Source organism: Atractosteus spatula, chromosome 5 (assembly GCF_055471065.1).
Source record: "Atractosteus spatula isolate fAtrSpa1 chromosome 5, fAtrSpa1.hap1, whole genome shotgun sequence".
NCBI classification, from domain to species: Eukaryota; Metazoa; Chordata; class Actinopteri; order Semionotiformes; family Lepisosteidae; genus Atractosteus; species Atractosteus spatula.
In genome coordinates, this window is record NC_142710.1 from 37,799,747 (window position 1) to 37,819,892 (window position 20,146).

The 20,146-nt window shown below is 36.2% G+C and overlaps 1 protein-coding gene across 3 annotated transcripts in view; it reads right to left on the minus strand.

Annotated features, from left to right (window-relative positions):
- Positions 1-4,482: 4,482 nt before the first annotated feature.
- The window catches only part of shoc2 (SHOC2 leucine rich repeat scaffold protein), a 37,659-nt gene continuing 21,995 nt past the window's right edge, over positions 4,483-20,146 (minus strand). For 2 of the 3 annotated variants that reach the window (XM_088915867.1, XM_088915868.1), the window contains exons 3-9: positions 19,808-19,945; positions 17,923-18,053; positions 15,577-15,765; positions 13,776-13,898; positions 12,301-12,438; positions 10,986-11,103; positions 4,483-10,713 (exon numbers count right to left, since the gene is read on the minus strand). In XM_088915867.1, coding sequence (XP_088771993.1) covers positions 10,505-10,713; positions 10,986-11,103; positions 12,301-12,438; positions 13,776-13,898; positions 15,577-15,765; positions 17,923-18,053; positions 19,808-19,945 — 1,046 coding nt within the window. In that variant the 3' untranslated portion in view covers positions 4,483-10,504. The remainder of the gene's footprint in view (positions 10,714-10,985; positions 11,104-12,300; positions 12,439-13,775; positions 13,899-15,576; positions 15,766-17,922; positions 18,054-19,807; positions 19,946-20,146) is intronic. The other variant, XM_088915869.1, reaches the window with a different exon arrangement.

Genomic DNA, 20,146 nt, shown 5'->3' on the forward strand with positions numbered 1-20,146 from the left:
ATCTGAGGAGGTCTCTTTTGCCTGACAGAGTGCTTTATTGCCTGATGGCAGCCATTTTGACCATAACAAACATGACGCAAGAGCCTGTGTGGAGACACAATAGTGAGTGTTAGGTACAGCTTTGCTCAAATCAACTAGTGGGACAATGAAATGATGAGGGTAGTGGGAGGAAACTCTCAATACAAGAATACTTTGATTTAATTTGAGAGCAAGCTTTTTACTCAGTGATACCTTAATGAAGTCCTTAATCTGACAGCTGTTCAGTTCTACAGTTCAGTCATTAAGTGCTGATTTCCAGCAGGACAATGCAAGACCACACTGTGCTGCAATTACAAAGGTACATCTTAAGATCTTTCTCCAACAAGTTCAGTTAAACATTTGATAAAGTGGCAGCATCGGGAAATCATTTCTTGCATGTGAAGTTTGTTTTACAGAACAAATTCGATTATTCTCCTCTTGGGCATGTTCTAGCCCTCACAATTACACAGCACACAGACTGAAAAGACCAGTAATATGACCCAAAAGGTTTGCAATGCCCTTAAAGCTCCAGAGCCTTATCTTACCATAATGTGTTCACACCAAATTAACTGTTATGGACAGTAACTAAAGCTTGTTCTTCCTGTGATATTGATTTAAACAAAGACTAGTGGAAATTCAACCAAAGACCAGGAGTGCGATAATTATTCTCACACATCATGCAACTCCAAACTGTTTAAAACTTATGTAGAGCACATAAATGAGATAACTTTCTTTGACTGTTTCTTACACAAATAACATAAAGAATATAATTTTCCTGATATGACCCCAGTTGTCCTGGGATGCTTGGCCTGAATACATCAGCACCCTTTTTTTTCTTCAATGCAAAGTCTCTCTAAGATTAAGCAAAAGTAATGCATTTTGGAAAGCTGTTTAGTACAAAACAGAAGCTCACCACAAACTCCCAAGAACGTAGGAAATTACAAGTGATTTTTCACAAATGTCTTGCACAAATGACAGAAGATGTGTGGGAGCCTCACAACATTATAAGGCCAAATGCTCTCTGCAGCTTGTGACATCTTTGAGTCTATAAAGTAGAATGAAAGATGAGCACACATTGATACAGAACAACATTTGAACTTAAGTTTTATAATCGCACCACATGTGGCAATCTAGTTCCTGATTTCCCTTCATACTGCCTGGGAGGCAGAACAATGCTGAAGCAGTTAACCTCTACTAGGGGTGTAACCCCGGTGTCCTGGCCAAATTTCCCATTGGCCCTTACCAATCATGGCCTCCTAATAATCCCCCTCTATGAATTGGCTACATTACTCTGCTCTCCTCCCCACTGATAGCTGATGTGTGGTGAGTGTTCTGGCGCACTATGGCTGCCGTTGCATCATCCAGGTGGATTCTGCACATTGGTGGTGGCGGAGGGGAGTCTGTAAAGCGCTTTGAGTGGAGTGTCCAGAAAAGTGCTATATAAGTGCTATATAAGTGTAAGCACTTATTATTATTATTATTATTATTATTATTACTTCACAAGTCCACCGTCCTGCGATCAGTTCTGCACTAATGTGTCTTCTGGATGGATTTTGCAAGTTCTCCCCCTCTGTTTATCAGCAGGGAGTTTATAGCCCTCGTCCTGCAGGTTGCATAGGGTCAACGAGCAGATGTAATGAAAGCATGTCAGCTGTTCGTAATTAAACACTTGATTGATCCAATTAAGTCAATCAGAGCTCAGCTGTAATGAAACCCAAGTTCAAGTATAATATAAAAGACAGCCTTTTGGTGTCTGGTGGATTTGCCGACCCCTAACATAGATTTCCACGTTCCAAAGGTTCATTTGTGTAAATAAGCAGTCCCTGTCAGCTTGTGGCGGAGTGGCGGCACCGTGGCTGGAAGGTTGCCGGTTCAAATCCTGCGGCCGGCAGAGGAATCCTACTCCATTGGGCCCCTGAGCAAGGCCCTTAACCCCAGCTGCGCCAGGGGTGCTGTATAAATGGCTCACCCTGCGCTCTGACCCCAAGCTTCTCTCCCTGTCTGTGTCTCATTGTGAGTAAGTTGGGGTCACGGAAAGACAAATTCCTAATACAAGAAATTGTATATGGCTAATAAAGTGATCTTATCTTGTGTCTGCACTCTGCAACTGACTAGTGCCTTCTATACATTGTAGACCTACTTTGCACCTACGCTTCTTGGGATCAAATTCACGACAAACAAGAGCCCGACAGGAATAAGCAGCTTGCTAATAATGAATGCATGCTCAGATTGCCTTGGGGGTTTTCATCTGGTGACTGAGGAACCAGCTCAGGTATCTTGTTTTCTTGTAAACCATAACCTGCAAGGACAAAAAAAAAAAAGATGGAACGTGCCAGTATTAGAGTAAAACTTCAGAAGCATAGAAATGGGAAAGTTCATGAGCAGTAGAAAACCTGTCAGTGTTTGTGTAGGTTACATACATTTCCTAACCACTTCTTCCAATTCAAGGTTGTGGGGGAGGTGGCACAAGTAACTGGCACAAGGCAGGATACAACCAGGACAGAATGCCAATCCAACGTAGGGCAGACAGACACAAATACACTCACACCAGGTACAATTTTCCCATAAATTAATTAAGTAATTAATGTGGGAGGAAACTGGAGCACCCAAAGGAAACCCACACAAACATGGGGAAAACATACAAACTCTGCACAGAAAAACATACAAGCTCCAGGGCCAGAATTGAACCCAGGGCCCCAGCATAGCAAAGCAACAATGCTAACCACTGTGCCACTGATGCCTAGGGTCAGAATTTATTTGACCCAATATTTGCTAAAAAAATTTGCTAATGCAATTGGCCTTTCTCAACTGATTAGATCTTACCTATACCTGTTGACCACAACATTTCCATTAAACTTTTCATAACTCTTCTGCTTTCAGATGATCGCACCACTTATTCGTAAAAACAAGAAATGCCAATTGAAAAGTTGGAATTTAAAAGGAATTTAAAATACATGGACATTTAAATAACATAGACATGTATTTAAGACTGAGAACAAACCCTTTTACCCAAAGTGCTGCGAGAGAACAGAACTGGCCGTGTTTTTGAAACCAGTACATAGGCACCTTTCAATAAACCACTGGATAATACCCTTGGATCAATTAGCAACTAATTATCTAATGGCCTAGATGGGCCAGATCGGATCCTCTAATTTGTAACTATTCTTCTGTATAGACAGGCTAAACATATAGGGAATACGTTTCTTATGGTAACTACAAGGTATCAATCAGTGCTTTGAACTACAGTAGTTTGTAATGTTAGCTTTGTCATAATTGTGGATTATAATCCATTTGATTTGATTACTGTATGGATTCCCAAATAAATCCCATCATTTTAATAGAAAATATAATCCAACAAATTAATAACACTACAATTTTTTTAACCTTTTCTCATCTCTAGGAATGAATTATTCTAGAGTCCTATCTAAAAGTGTTGCAATTGTGCTTGTTAGAGTTCATAGATTAAAATCAAGTAGTTTTTTTTCGAATATGAAGATAGTTTTTTTCAATGTTGCTTTGTAATGTTTGTTTAGCTACAGTATACTTAAAACGGTACATGTAGGCTTAATTCACTATACTGTACATAAAGGATACCTCCTCTTCATTTACTGATGCTCAAAAGACAACAAATTTGGTTCACATACAGATGCAAGTGTTTTTAATGATGACAACAAGAAGCCAAATACTTCCAGATACCCGTAATGGCAATATAAGGATACTTTCATGCACCTGCTTTGGTAGCAAGGAAATTATGTCGTGTTTAATAGACTCACTCTAAACACTTATTTTAACAGACCCCCATTCCTTAAATATTAATTTCTACATATATCATTAGATACAGAACTACTTAATGCTAAACTACTTCTGGGTGATAAATGAAAGCCATTCTCAGCTTTGTCTTCTTACTAACAAGAGTATTAAGAAAAGCAGTGGCTTTCACATTTTAAAGGAGGTAGGATCATTTTTGTGGTGTTTGGAGTTACCGTATTACTGGTGTGACAAAGTGATTTATGCAATTATGATTTTGAAAATTCAAATACACCAGGATGTGAGATACAGCAAACAACATAAATTAGAAAGACTATGCTACTCTTCAAAACTTAGAACCAACATTAATATAAACAATATTTGTATTTCTAAACAGAAATATAAAAAAACATAATATTTAACTAAATGAGGATGCCTGCTAGATTTCTGATAAAGTTTAGGGCCAATACAATCTTTAATAATGAATGATTATTAAACCAAACCAATACAATTACAAAGCATCCTTTTTGCAGTTTGCTCTTGATAATTTGCAGGGTAATGAAAGAGGACAAGAAAATGCCAAAAGAAAACTAAAATGCACATGTGATTATAATAAAAAACTACAAGTAAATGACCAATTAATTATGTATAATATGCAATTGAATGTGTTAAAGGTTTGTGTATGAATCGTGTTCAATGACTCAGTAGCCCCATGTGTACAAATATACTTTTTTTATAATGAATGCATCAATACAACATGACTTATAAAATAAAAAAGACAAGGCAATCGTCTTTTTATATTGAAGTAACATAAACTGAACATTACAATTAATTGGATTAAAAGTACAGTTATACATTTCCAGAGCTTTTCCACACATATCAAAGTGGGATTCATCTTTAAAATAAAAAGCATTGTGCAGGCAAAGACAAAGATACAAACAGCAGAAATTCAAAATGATATTTTTTTGTTTTTAAGTTTACACTAATGACATCACCACTTAATGACCATGGCATGTAGCTGCAAGAAAAAATAATTAAGTAATAATTCAATATCAGCCCAGGTCTAGGAGCATTAAGATTAAAAGGCACGGCACTATGTTAAAACAAAACTGAAGAAAAATCAAATGCCAAGGACTGAACCACCTGAAGTCCCACTGCAGTTCGATGTCCAATACAGTACTGTGATGTCACAAACAAGTTGTGTACAACCAGTTCCATTGATAAAAGGAAAGAAAATTTATCCCAAGCTTTGTAAGGGGTGGGAAGAATTGCTTGACCTGAACATGTCCAGTTAATATTTATAATTTAAATACCAGCTGGATATCTACTACATATGTAATTCAGATCAAGGGAAGAATAAAATGTACAAAAGTACTTATTTTGTTTCATAGGACTCAGATGTGGTCCAGGAGAATAGTATAAAGTCTGGCAGAAAAAAAAGTAACCCAGCGCCTTTTAATATCAGAAGTTTTAGATTGTGCCATGATGTTCAGCATGTGCAAATCATTGCAAACTACTCATATTGTAAAACAGCCCCCTCATCAAAGCTGCTTTTGTACAAATAGATGATATATATATACCAAAAAAAATACAGCAATCAGACAAAAACATTTAAAAAGGAAAGTCATTTCTTTCTCAAGGAGGCAACAAGTTTGATATGTGACAAACCGCATTCATTTTGCATTACTGTTAGGTAAAGCAAACATTGCTACACAATACAATATATCACATTACTTTTTTGTAAATGTATATAGATTTATTACAGTTCAAAACGTATGTACATACAGAACATAACTGAACATGAGCATTCATTTGCAAAAAGTTATATTTAGCAGTGCCAAAAACAGGCAAGGAAAAGTAGTAGGGCTGTCAACCTAGTAGTAGGTGCATCAATCTTTCAGTATATGATGGAAAAAAAAACTAAAAACAATTTTTGACATTTACAATTAAGTAAACATTGGTGTCTTTTAATGTACTGAAAATGTATTTCCCTGTATGCAATAAAAAGCTTGTATTATGTACAGTATTAAGAAGCAAACCACAACAAAGTCAATGCCAGATTTGTGCCCCTCACTGTTTATTTACCCTTATACCATCCTAATCCTCCAAGATTTTTTCCATGTCCTTAAAGTAAAACCACTTGCCTTTCTCTTCTCTAAAAACATCTGTTTTATTGCTCAGGTTAAAGTCTATTCTAATAGTTGAATTTTGTCAAGTCCAGACTGGTATTGTCTTAAATATGTACAAAGGTCATTTAGAGAGATTCTGGTTGTTTCTATAAAATGAAATATCTTGTCCATGCAAAATAGATCTCAAATGCTATCTGGGTGCCTGTTTATCTGTAGACGATGAATTGAAGTTTAACTGTGGACTCCTTCAGGAGAGGAAACGAATCAGTCAGAACAGGCTCCTGCACAAAAAGTGAGCTGCAAGCAATGCCTATCCTCAAAAAGGAGAGCGGAACGGTTGTCATTCATAGAACAGTGGGAGTTTAGAGATAGGTGTAGGGCTCAATCCAATGCGTCAGTGGTGAAAAGGGATAAACAAGCCTGAATGAGGCTCCACACCCTACGTATGCTCTGTACCTAGTGTTATGCAGCTTTCTTAACTTCGGAGCTGCTATGTGGATGACATTTGTAATTGATTATGGACCTTACTATAAATCAGTGCAATGTTTCCACATTGATGCATTGTGGTGGACAGGAATCATTCACATGGCATGATGCATCCCTCACTTGTCAGGTTTAATAAGCCCTGACCATGTCTACTGTTGGCTGAGAAAACATACACAGATACACTCTTAACGCCCCTTAATACATTTGCAACTGTCAATATCTCAGATGGAGGAAATGGTGTACCTGCCAACTTTGCAGATTCAGAAAGAGGTAGTCTTATTGTATTTTCTGGAAAATCCACGTGTTACTACGAATCAGAATTCACCCTACAGTGACCAAAAGTGTCTTCAGCTACTTTAGACTCAATGAGAATTAAAATATGAAGAAAAAAATCTTTTACATACCATTGCCACTATAATACAGGAAACGTATTTTATTTACCAGTATTCAAAACAAGAGACAGCAGGATGGCTTTGTTGACGTCTGCTGTGCACAGCCACTGACAAGCAGACAAAGGCATCAGTGAGGAACCTGGTTCTGGTCTTAGCCGATTCAAACATTTCACTGAAAAGCATCTATTATTTTTCTTCTCCAATTCCTTACAAATGCTGATCACTGAAAGTTTTCCATTTTTTTTCAAGCTTGCTAAAGAAACAGGTCTACTGAATAAAATTTAGCAGTGTGGGCAGGCATGCACAGGTAAAGTTAAGTCACTCATATCGTATCTAATTTTGTAAGGCAGCCTATTGCTCAGGCTTATTTCAGTAACTCAAGAGTAAACGGTCATTAAAAAAAAGTGGAAAACATAGTACTTATTCACTGTATGAAGTTGTAGTTAAGTATTCAAAAGACAAGAAAATTAATAATGTGCTAATCAAAAGCTAACAAATTAATAAAAGGTGATCAGGAAACTATAGAGAACATGAAATGATTTACCTTTTAAGGCTGAAAAAAGATTAGGCAAGGTTAGGCACTGCTGCACAATGCTTTTGATAGACTTTTAGATGCACTAGAATATCATCAGACATCTTGGCAGGTGCTAAATGCCAAGTTTTCACTTTTACACCCCCTCCCTGCAACACTATGATTAGAAATAAAATGAACATGCTCGTTTTATGTACAAGATTGCAAGGCAAGAGATTCACAAGACATCTGTAAAAACAGTCAAAAAATCCAAAAAAGATGACCTTAATGCACACAATATCAATATATGACTGCTAAAACAAAACATCAGTAAATATTAAAAAAAACCGCACTGGGTCACTTAATTTTGTATCCACCAGAAAAAAATACAACTTGGCAAAATAAAAAAACAGCAGATATAACAAAGTAACTGCTCACAGCAGAAAGAGCATCGGACTAATTAGTCTCTATAAGCATGCCTAGAGCTACATTCCTGGATTTTAAGAAAAGCTTTCTGAACTTTATAGCACAAAGTCTTTTCTAGTTCCACTTTTATATACCCTGGTTTAATTTGCTACCTAGTACTTCTGTTTTTTAAATGGCACATTAATATGCAGTGAATAAGATAATGAAATTGATTTTATTTCATTATACAGATGTGCTATATTTATGCCCATCTGCTTTGAAGTATTTGCATCTGTACCTTTTACAGCTTTTACTTAAAACCAGGATTGTACTGCTTCGAGGTTTTGTTAAGCATGTATGGAGAAAGATTTTTTTTAGATTTTGTGTTTATAACTATTTTAGACTTGAATATGCACCTTTTTAATGTTGTAGCTCCAAATAATTTGATCTGTAAGAACCACTGACACTGACAATGGTTTTATTTCAGACTTCACTAGTCTGTGTATTTCCCTTCACCTTTTACAGCATATGTTCAAGAGTTCATAGAGCAGCAATGAATTCTGGCTGGTAGAATAAAGCAGCAATTGTTCCATACCAAAAAGGGGTGTGCTCTCACCTTGCTACACATGACCTCTAAAGATGAAGTGGATGATGTAAACCATTTTGTGACCAGCCACATGAAAGTCCATCTTAAGCTGCCACCATAAGCGGGCATTGAAAAAAATTAAATACAAAGCAATGAAGCACTGTGGCACTCGTGGCCACATTACATTTTTACAAAAAACAAGAGAGCTTTGTTTGGTAACCTAAGATGGGATTTTCATGCACAACCACGGTGTTTTAATACTAATCATGAAAATGCTTAATTGTTAAAAAAAAACTATTTTGGCTTCTGAATTAAAAGATAGCAAATTTGACTGAAAATACCTTACATAAACTGTAATTCCTTCTACTGTCAACTGCATGATATGGATATTTTAAGAATTGTAAATAAACATAACCAGACCCTTCTTGAGTTTAAGTGTATGGAGTTCAGCAAGATTTAACGAAATATAGATCTGACAAGATTCCATTATAAAAAAAGCAGAAAAGTTTTGTATAAAAATCCTACTCAAAATACACCCCATGTTAAGAAAAACAAATGCCCCCATTTAATGTCTAAATGTTACAAAGAAAATGTAAATGAATCAGATATGACCTATTTAATGATGCCAATACTATAAAAAGTGCACAAAACAGCAGCATAATGGGACAGTGTTAAGACGGCATTGCTCAATACACCTAAGCTTTCAGATCTGGTGATGCAGAAACATAAAAGTGTTCAAAAGCACAGGATTCCAAAACAAAATGGTAGCCTTTAAAAGGAAATTTAAATTAAACATTAAAGAATTTATTATACTGTTGCTCTGGGAAGGCCATAACCTTACAGATATATATATATAAAAGGTATTTGGCATAATTTAAGAAAGATTAAGGAACTATGTGATTAAATTCCTTGTGATGATCTTTAGCTATGCTTGATATGTTCAATTCCACTTGGTAATAATGACAAAATCATCGCCAAACTATTAAGATCTAGCCAAAGGATAGACATAAAATCAAAATTCAAGCACTGCATAAGGATATATACACTGATTTCAAATAACCGTTGTTGGTCTTTTAAATCCCACCACCTTTCATGTCCTTCCCCCATCCCCATGTGTGATACTGTTATTTTCCCGATGTTTCACTGCAGGAAGAAGTATAAAATTTCCTAACCATCTCACTGCAACTTTAATATGACAATTGAATGGTACTCCTGCTAACCATTGAAACAGGGTTCAGAAGGGATGAGAAGAGAGCTGTAGCTTTTTAGAGAACTGATTTTCTGATTAACAAAAATACAATGATTGTTTTAGTATTGATATGGTAACACTCTACGATAGGTGTTTGTATTCTCAATGTAATTAAATGAAGTATTTCTTACCGAGTTAATATGAAATGCACACGAAGTCACAATATATTTGTAAGTTATTCATATTTTGTTTATTGATCATGAAGTAATCACAGTCACTTACTGTAAAGTGTTACCATATATAGCAGATTTACTGTATTGTTGCAAGTTTGTTTCTTGCATATTTCTAAAACAGAAACTGTTTTAGGAGACAGCATTTTACAATACTACACTTCTAAAGTAAAATGTGAAAAATGAAACTTAAAAAAACGCACAGTGAAGTAACAAAACCAGTGGGTGGATTTTAAAGGGAAAAATATAGCTAATGTTAGGATCAAGGCTTTCTCAACTAAAAGTAGCTGTTCTTCTTCCTTGATAGGCACTGAATTTGAAATCATGCATGTCTGTTTCATTAGATAATCTGCATCATAAAAGACAATTCTTAAAATTAATCAGGGGACAAAGAAAACAGGATTATGGCAGCAGTTAGAAGCCCCCCCCCAAAAAAATTAAAAAGTCACTAAAAATGAACATTTTTTGCACAATTATATTTTTGTACTTATAATTACCATCTGTAATCCATTAAACTTAATAACTGCAACTTTGTTGGCAATATACTTTTAAATTGAAAGAGAACTGCCATTCAGCAGCTAGTAATTTAATATACATTTATCAATTCTGGCAATGAAAGCCTAGACAAACAATTTTCCTTTTTACATGATTTAAAAAACCCCAAAAAAAATCTAAATGGCTATGATTCCTCTATTAGCAGAAACATGTAATGCAGTCTTATTAAAATTGCCTTTTTCTCAGATATATTCATGACAACAATAATGCATTTCTTTATCTTTTTTTACAGTGTATGACACATAGGATTGGGTTTTCAGACCATGGCCCGGTAAGGGCCCTGCATCTTCAGGAACTGAATAATGAAGGAGGGTCCCCCGGCAACAATCTGAGGTGGCAGATGGCTGAGAGGACAGTTCTCAATGCTCATGATTGACAGCTTGCTGCACAGAGCCAGTTCAAAGGGAAGGCTATGAAGATTGGGGTTATCATTCAGATACAGCTCCTCAAGATTCTCCAGTGTACCTGCAGAAAGCAATACAAATACAGTCTCATAATCTTTTAAGGGTACTCTAACATGGAATAACTCTAGAATAACACTATTGAGAGAGTAAAAGTGGAAACTACATACTCAAGCAAATGCATTGTGTGCACATACACCTAGATATGAAAGCTCATTCCAGTTTTTTTCACGTGTTCTAAATGCCAAATAGGTTCATTACTTCAAATGCCACACTACCCTTCCTGCCAGTTTCATACGGTAAACATAAAGAACCTCAGCAATACAGTTCTTTTACCGATCTCTTCAGGGAGGTGCTGCAAGAGGTTCTCTCCCAGTCCTAGGTGAGTCAGGTTGGTAAGATGACCGATCCCTCTGGGCAAAGTGGTCAGCTGATTATTAGTCAAGACCAGTTTCTGCAAAAATAAAGAGAATAGTCCATGACTGAAAAAAAGCGAGATTCATCTAATCATTTGAGAGCGTATGCTACTGTTCACATTTGTTACCAGATTACAAATTTTAATGTCAATCAGTACTGTGTTAAGACATGCTATTGATGGCCTCCCAAATGGCCCAAACATTTAAGTTGCTCGCCTGAGTGCAGGCATAACTCTGTGAACATGGCTTTGAACACGGGTCATGTCACTAGCCAACTGTGACTGGGATTCCTCAAGCAGGAGTGGGATTAGCTGGCTGGGGTTTAAGTGACACTCAGTCTTCTGTGCCTCCCAGGCGCATGCAGACATGCAGTGCTGGCGGTGAGGGATGTTTCTCTTCCAATCAGCGCCTGAATGTTCAGTACATTGCTATATTGCCTGCTACTCAATTCAAAAACGAGTAGCTTGAAGGCAGGCAAGTCAGAGGAATCTGCTTACACTACCTCATTCTCCCCCATGTGCAGGGAATCTTAGTTGCGAGTTGAGACATAAGCCAAATTACAATGCTGAGACAACTGGAGGTATAACAAACTATCTGCAATTCTTTTTAGAAAAATACACACCAAAGAATTGTAATTTCTCTGTAATTGCAAATAATCTGTTTATCAAATAAAAATGAAAATACATTCATATTCACAGATTAATCTAAAGTATCTTTCATTTTATTATGACACCTTTTAATAACACTTGACAATGAAATACATAGTTGCTGCACACAAGGATGATCTCAAACTTCCACATGATACCACTAATTATGAAGTTTCATAAACTGTTACCCTTAACACCTCAGCAAATACGGTTTCAAATAGACTATTTTTGTTCTTTTTTTAAAGGAATGTAAAAATTATGTTTGTTCACGGCTGTAATGTGCAGGATTGTCATTATAATGATCAGGTTTTTAAGGTAACACTGGAGTTTGCCTGAGATTGTGAAAGTGGTGTCATAAGTAATAGTTCTAATGTGTGGATTAAAATGACAAAATCATAACATCTGGTTTAAAAAAAAGAGTAAGAAAAGATGGTAGGAGCAATTTAAAAGATTTACAGTGTTAAATTTCAACAACAAAAAACAGACAAACAAAAAAATACTGGTATGTGTTTAGTGCCATACAATTTAACGCATTTCACTTGTACACACCACCCTTCAGAAGAGGAAGATCATCCCAGGTAACCTTACTTGTAAATCTTTCAGGTAGGCAATTTCATTAGGGAGGGATTCCAGCTTGTTTTCCTCCAAATCTAGCTCTCGCAGTTTCCGCAGTTGACCTATACCATGGGGCAGCTTTTTCAGAAGATTGTTCGACAAGATCAGAACCTACAAGAAAAAGTATTTTGTTTCTGTTTCTCCTCTTCATGCATAGAAAATCAACTTCATATCACTGCTTAAATGCCTCGATGAAAACTTCCAACACATTATTTCAGACAAACCTAGGTTTTAACCATGTCATTTAGAATGGGGCTCATTTTAAAATAACAGATATGGTTTGACATTTCATTACCTCATTAAAATCTGTTTAAAAATATTTTACTTAAAAATGCCTACAAACAAAAAAATTAATGATGAGTTAAGCTACAGTATGTCACAGCCAGCAGCCGTATCACTCTGCATCTCACATGTGACAACCCACTGAAGCTAAGCAGGAGTGAGCCTGGTCAATATCTGGATAGGAGACCTGAAAAAAACTAAGGTATATATACAACAGTGACAGGGGACACTATACTGTAAAAAGGCACCACCCTTCGGATGAAATGTAAAACCAAGGTCCTGACTCTGCGGTCCTTAAAAATCCAAGGGTGTTTCTCGAAAAGAGTAGGGGTGTAACCCCGGGCGTCCTGGACAAATTTCCCCAATGTTTCCCTCTGTGTCACTCTGTTCTCCTCCCCACTGATAGCTGATGTGTGGTGAGCGTTCTGGCGCACTATGACTGCCATCGCATCATCCATGTGGATGCTGCACATTTGTGGTGGTGGAGAATTCCCATTACCAGTAAAGCGTTTTGAGTGGAGTGTCCACAGCACTACGTAAGCAATTATGATTAATAATTATTAATCATAATTAATTATGCCTCTTATTTTATTTACATTCAACCATAAGTGGATACTCTGATGTGACAGGCAAACTCTGATTGTATACAATGCAAAAAACAAGCACAGAAAAATTCCTAGACTTCACTGACACCTTGCAAGCTTAATGAGTCAAATAGTTACCTCTCTTGTGTTCTTAGAGGTAGTACTAAGTTCAAGTAACATAAGACATTTAAACAAGTGGCAGATTCAAAATTTAATTATTTTGTTGCATAAAAACATTAATTCAATCAACTTTAAAAACTACTCCATTTTGGAGCATGGGTAACTCAAAAAATGGGATACAAATGCTAAGAAAGCAATCTAATCTGCAACATAAGAAAGCTTTTCTTTGTATTCATTTGTTTAATGCTCTAACTCAGTGCAGGGACCTCCCTCCTGTGATTAGTTCAGAGAAAAAATTTCAGCTGTTGGCTGAAACTCCTACACAGCTTAAAATGTTAATTTGTCAATTCACGACCACGACTAGTTCAAGCAGTTCCACAAACATTGGCTATAAGCATTTTCTCAAAAAACATTACTAAAAGAAGCTGTGGATCCTGAGATGCCAGATCTGGGAAAGCCTACCTCAAGAGAGACAAGACCACACACATCCTCCGGAATCTTTGTCAGCTGGTTAGTGGCCAGGTTCAGCTCAACCATACTGGTCCAGGTTCCAAAGTCCAGTGGGAGAGATGTGAGCTGATTGTCCTATAATTAATTAAATAAACAAAAACCCTTTTTTGTGCACTCATTTTTATTTCCTCTTAAAAATGAAGGTCATGAAAATTAACCTGAACCACTGCTATAGCCTGATTAACAGGAACAGATTTTCTCAAACTAGGATACCAGTAAAAAACCTTTCACATTCAGGAAAATCTGAAATCAACTTAACATCCTTTCACAAAACAATTTTGTAATGACTTGCCAGGACAGTCTTCCCCCCTATCCTGTACTGGATAAAGCGGTTAGAAAATGGATGGGTGGATAGATGGATGGAATTCTGTATTCTGCTCTTGTCATGACATGTTTTGGTTTGGATTGGATTTAGCAAAGCGAAGCAGATCTGGATTTGAAAATGTAATCCTCCCAGTGCTAGATTAATCTCTCCAGGCAGTTCCAGCCCAAATCCCATCTGATGGAATGGAAAAGAGCCCTAATGCTTGCAGGATGAACTGGATTGGTGACAATTAAGAGTCATATTCTACAATTCTCCAGTTCTTTTTAGAACAAAAGCTGGGTGACACTCCGATCATAACAAAACTTACTATAAAACTTACATAACAAAACTCCCATACTATAAAAAATACTCGCCAACAGAAGTGTTCTCTTATGGATTTAGGTAAAAATGCAACATCATAGTTTCACATAGAAAAACTTTGGAAAATAGAAAAAAACATTGTGGATCTCAAGCTACTTTACAATCTCAGTCATTTGCCTTTTTATTTAACCTCTGCAAAACTGAGCACAAGCCACTGCAAACCAGATCTCTTTCTCCATAATCACCTTTGTTGATTAATGTCATCATAGCAAATTTACTGCAAAACACAATTACATACAGCTTGTGTTGGATTGAATTAGCCACTAAATGTTTAAAGGAATAAAAAGCTAAATAAATAAAACCTTAAAACTAAAATCAAGAGAAATAGTTTTGTCCATGTAATGCACAAACTCTTCTCAAAAGTTTCCATATATACACAATATATTCTTTTATATGATTTCTGGTATAAAAGTGTTTACATTAAAGAAAAATGAAACACTTAACCTTACATTCAGAATGTACAAATATTTTGGTTTTATTCAAAGTGTTATCTTGAAAATATGCTTTGCCAAAACTGTGCAAAATAAATGTTTTTTGATTACTAAATCCAATTGCATGTGAAGGCTAGTGCTAATTTGTACTCTCTCATATGCTCAGGTTTTAATGCTACCAAATTAACATATGCAAGCACACAAGCCTACAAAAAAATATTTCAGACTGTTTATATTCAACCGATTTAGTTTAGTTTACTATTTTCTCCAAGATAATTTTTTGTTATAATCATAAAGATGCTCTCAAACGACTAGCATTAATACTCTGCTTCAGATCCCAAAGCAAAGCAGAAACTTGCCGTTTTTGCCAGTTACAGTGTCTTTCTTGTTGCGAACATGAATACCACAACATGGACAATGCTGTGCTCTGATAAGACAGCAAAGGGTCATCTGAGTTCACTCATTTCACAAAAAGGGCTTCAAAGAGACGCAGTACCCCCATTACACTGGTCTAAATGAAGAGGAAAAAAATACACAAACAGACTGCCAAACTAGTGCCTCATTTTTCTTACTTAAAACACTACAATACGAGTTTAGTTTTTCCAGGCTAAATTTGCAGTTAGGCTATGTACATTACCTTCATGTTCAGCTTACTCAGCACTTTGGCCCTGGAGAAGATGCCAAAAGGGATCTTGTTGATGCGGTTGTGTTCCATGTTGAGGGAGTAGATGGTGGAAAACTGTGAGGGACCTCCCACAGGGTAGGACTGGAAGCAGTTTCTGGCCAGCGTTAAACTCGTCAGGTTTATCAGACTAGACAGGAGACCCTTAGGAACGTGGAGACAAATCGAGTGAAGGGGCACATTTAAAAGTTGTGTTAGTGAGGAAAAAGATTTTCAAGAACCAGCTGCATGAGATCCTTGGATGAATGAACTATGGTCAAACAGGCTAGATGGGCCAAAAGGCCACCTTGCATTTGTAAATCTTCTTAAATTCTTAATTATACAACTTGTATGTTGGTTTTAGGGGTCTCTGAAAAGAATTTCATTAACACCGCTGAAATGGAATTTTAACTAAGTTTTCAAAACCCATTCTAATGTGAAATACAAATGCACTTTGAATAAAGGTGTCCAAATACCACACTACAAGTTAAAAGATGGTGGTTCAGAAAAAGTGTTTCAGAAAAAAGTGCTTAAATAGTATTTCTAGTGCACTCTATAATATCATATGTCACAGGGAATTGTTGCATGGTCAGTTTTCTAGTAAAATAAAATAATTGCTGTTTAGATGTGAATGTTCCCTCTGTAGCTGATTGATCCACAGACTGTTATGAAAGGGACCAGTCTACTATTTAAAATTCAGCTCTATAAAATGTTCCATATCATATCCAGAAAATATTTTGTGAACATTTATGAATTAGCCCTAAACAGACTATGTACATTCATAAACATTTAATCCCTCAACTCAGGGATTTAATCCCTTAAACTCTGAGAATCTCTTCAAAAAATAAAATGAAAGACAATATGCTATAGTTTCCTGATTACTTTATCTTCTTTATTATAAAAAGCTCTTTTTCACTTCTTCACTCTTCACTTCTTCTTCATAGTCTTGCTATTCCAGCAAAAAAAAAACAGCATCACCACTGAATTAACAAGTAATGTGATGCAGGGCTATCATTGCTACACATAACTTGTTTTTATTATTCTTTTGGTATAACTCCTATTTCTTTAATTCACAAATTATTATTTTCAATAGAACAATCTTTTACTTAGATATGATGCAACGTCAAAAAAATGAATGAATTTAAAATACTTAAGCGATAAAATTATGTATGTAGACATAACTTCACTAAACTCTCAAGTATTTTATCATACTCCACCTTGGAAGTAATTTAATACTGATTGAATGCACCTGAATTATTTTCTTGGTACAACAGCTTATGCTTTTTGGAAAAGCTGTTTGAATTGTTCAGAATACAGATGGTTTCCTAATGTGAGGAACATCAGATTAAAAGAGCTGCGAAAGACAAACAGTGTATGCCTATTGATCAGCCACAGAAAATCTTGGTTTGCCTTTAAATGTCACAGGAGTCTATAACAAAGGAGGTTCTGTGTAAATGTTGTGGTGTTTAGGTTAAGGATTCCAAGGTTTTAAAACCCACTATTTTAGAAAAAATAGTATATTCTTTAAGGTGCCACAAATGCCTTTAATACTATGACACATCAGATGCCTCTTATAGCTTGTTTCTTAGATTATTTATAATTTGATTACTTGTAAACTGATATAACCCACAAAAAAGCTATATAAAATTAAAAAGCAAGAAACGGGCATCCGATCTAACTCTTGAAATTAGATTAGATTTAGAAAACCTTTATTATCCCAAAACTGGGAAATTCATTACATGTGAATGTGATGAAATGATCACATCATTACAGCAAAAGCACTTCTGTAGTGCCCAAGTTACGGATTTATACATGCATATATTTATACATGAACTTACAGTACTATTACTTAAACATGTTAGAAAACCCATTACCTAGTGAAAGTCTTACCCCTCTTAGGGTTCACCTCTTCAATTTGTTATTCATTTATTAGTTATTCAGGTAATACAAGTCAAGCATGATTATACTGTACATTCTCACCACCGTTTCATGTCAGAAAACAGCAAGCAAAAAATATTATTGCTATCTGAAGGAAAGCATGCCCCTATCTAAAAGCAAGACTCAATACTGCTAGTTGACATTTAAGACATTTTAACAAATGCTGACTAAATGTTATTACATAATCAGCATTTAGCATGAAAAAATACTTTGTTTCAGAATCGTCTGAAACAAGTTGCAGAAGTGGAAGCCTCTCCTTTCTCTGGTTCCATTTCGGTCCCTGTTCAGTTTGTACATTTATTTGTGGTGTAACATTTTTCTGCACATTCTCAAAAGAGTTTCTATTTCTCCCCTCTGTTTCTAAGGAATTTATTTACCACTTACCTCTGGTAGCATAGAGATATTGTTGTTCTCAAGGTTTAGCTCTTCCAGTTCTCTGCACTTTGCTAATGATTTAGGGATTGCCGAAAGCCTATTGTACCGCAGACCCAAGCGATTTATGCTCGACAAATTACCTGAAACATAAAAAAAGAAAATGAAGTACACCAGATTTAGCCAAGTTAGACTTGTCTCAGTATTCTGTCCCACGTCTTCGTGGCCTTGTGATTTCTGATATTCTGGTAATGACAACTGATGGAAGGTGTTATTGATCAAAGCCCAGTCTGATACTGATAGGTTTTTGTTTAGATTGAAGAAAAAAACTTTTTTTTACCCCGAATTGAAAAAGAAAAGACCATAAACTCATGACTGAGAGCTGCAGCTTTACATTCAGCTGATAAATAACTAAAACACCATTTACCCAATCACGCAATTAACAACTACTGAATAGTCCTTACAAACTATACCATGCTTACAAATCAACCACGCTTGAAAATTGCAATGTCATTTTGAGGCAAAATGTTACAAAAGGAAAGTTGCAGTGTAAAGAATTCAGTGGGGGTGGTTAAATGTTGAACAAAAAGAACCACTTTCTAATTTTTTAACTAAAAAAAAGTCAGTTTCTTTTCAGTTTCTTTCTTTACACTTGAACAAATACAGTCTAAATACAGAAAATCCTCGTTTACAGCATGTGGCTTACTTTCAGCCTCTCAGTGCATGACGATCTTAGACTGCCACTTTGAGAAACAGGTGTATTTTTCACATAGCAGCAAGCAAGTTCAGGTGCCGGTGGTTAAAATGTCAATTATCAGCGGGCATCGACATGTTTTTAGTAAAGAACTCCTCTGTTACACCAGGAGGCAGGGAATTAGGAGCACACAAGGGGACCTCCTAATTTTGAGTGTGCTCTATAACTGAATAAGACTGTGCTGCGAAAACTGGACTATTTTTTCCAGTAGAGGACGTCCTTCCTGTTGTGGACTTCTGTGGTCTGAAAGCAAAAGGACAAGGCAGCTGGTGCTGCTGATATCAATGAGGTGGAGCTCCCACAAGGGTGATTCTTTAAAAATAACCCCGTCACGAAAATGCTACACATCCATCAGCAGATTACATTATGAAGTGTCAACTAGAACCGTTTTCTCCAAAGAAGTGACAGCTTTAAGAATTACATTTAAAATGACATTATCAGCAGTTAACAATTAAGTGGCTTTGAACGTATGGCATGACTCCTGCTTCATTAATGGATACAGGGGCAGAAAAAAAAACCTCTCTACCAAAGCCTGCAAAAGTAGCTGATTGAAGGACTAGCTAGGTGCTTAGGCTTTTACATTCCAAGCATTCCCACCTCCTGATCTTCCTCAACTTATACTATGACACAGCCCAGCATGTACAGGGTGTGTCATGTATGTACACTTCACCACAAAACCCCACTAAACCTGAAAACCTCAAGCTGCATTTATAGTGCATCTCTTCCAACATTAAACATTACTGAATGCGCTACAAATGCTTTACACTTCTTGCATTCAAATCTTAACATTAAATCATTTTAAATAACATTGTATTTCCCCATGTTGCTTTACATGTAAAGCCCAAACTTTCTAGGTATTCCAAAAGTCTTGCTGACCGCACTGAAAGGATACACACAGAGCAGTGTCACCCAGCTAGGTTACTGCAGTTTTACCACCACACCCACTTAAAAACATTTCAAAGAAAAAGAAAATACCCACAGAAAGTAGGAAAACAGTTCAAATTACAGCAAGAGATGGTAGCAGGCACTCCATTAAAGAGTCATTATTTGAAATCGAGCTAGGTTGTGTTACAGAACAGATGTTTCACGCCTTAGCATTCAAATACAAATTGATGCATGTTAATGTTACAAAAACAAGCTTACCTATTGTTTCTGGAAGGTCCAAAAGCTCATTGTGCTGTAAATCAAGGTTAGTGATTTGCGTGCAATTTCCAATCTCTTTCGGAAGGTGTTCAAGTTGATTGTGAGCTACGTCCAGTGTGATGAGGTTACATAACTCCCCTAAAAGGGCAAGAAGGAGGTTAATGTGTTGTTTCTTGCGCAATAGAATTACAAAAACTCTAAGATCTAGAAATATTCCTTCGAGAAGCCACTGCAGCAGTGTATTTTTAACTTGGTTCATTAAAAAGTATTTAAAGCAATTCTCAGTCAAACAAGCATATCCCACGTATCTTATTATTTAAATCTCCTTTATGTTGGAGT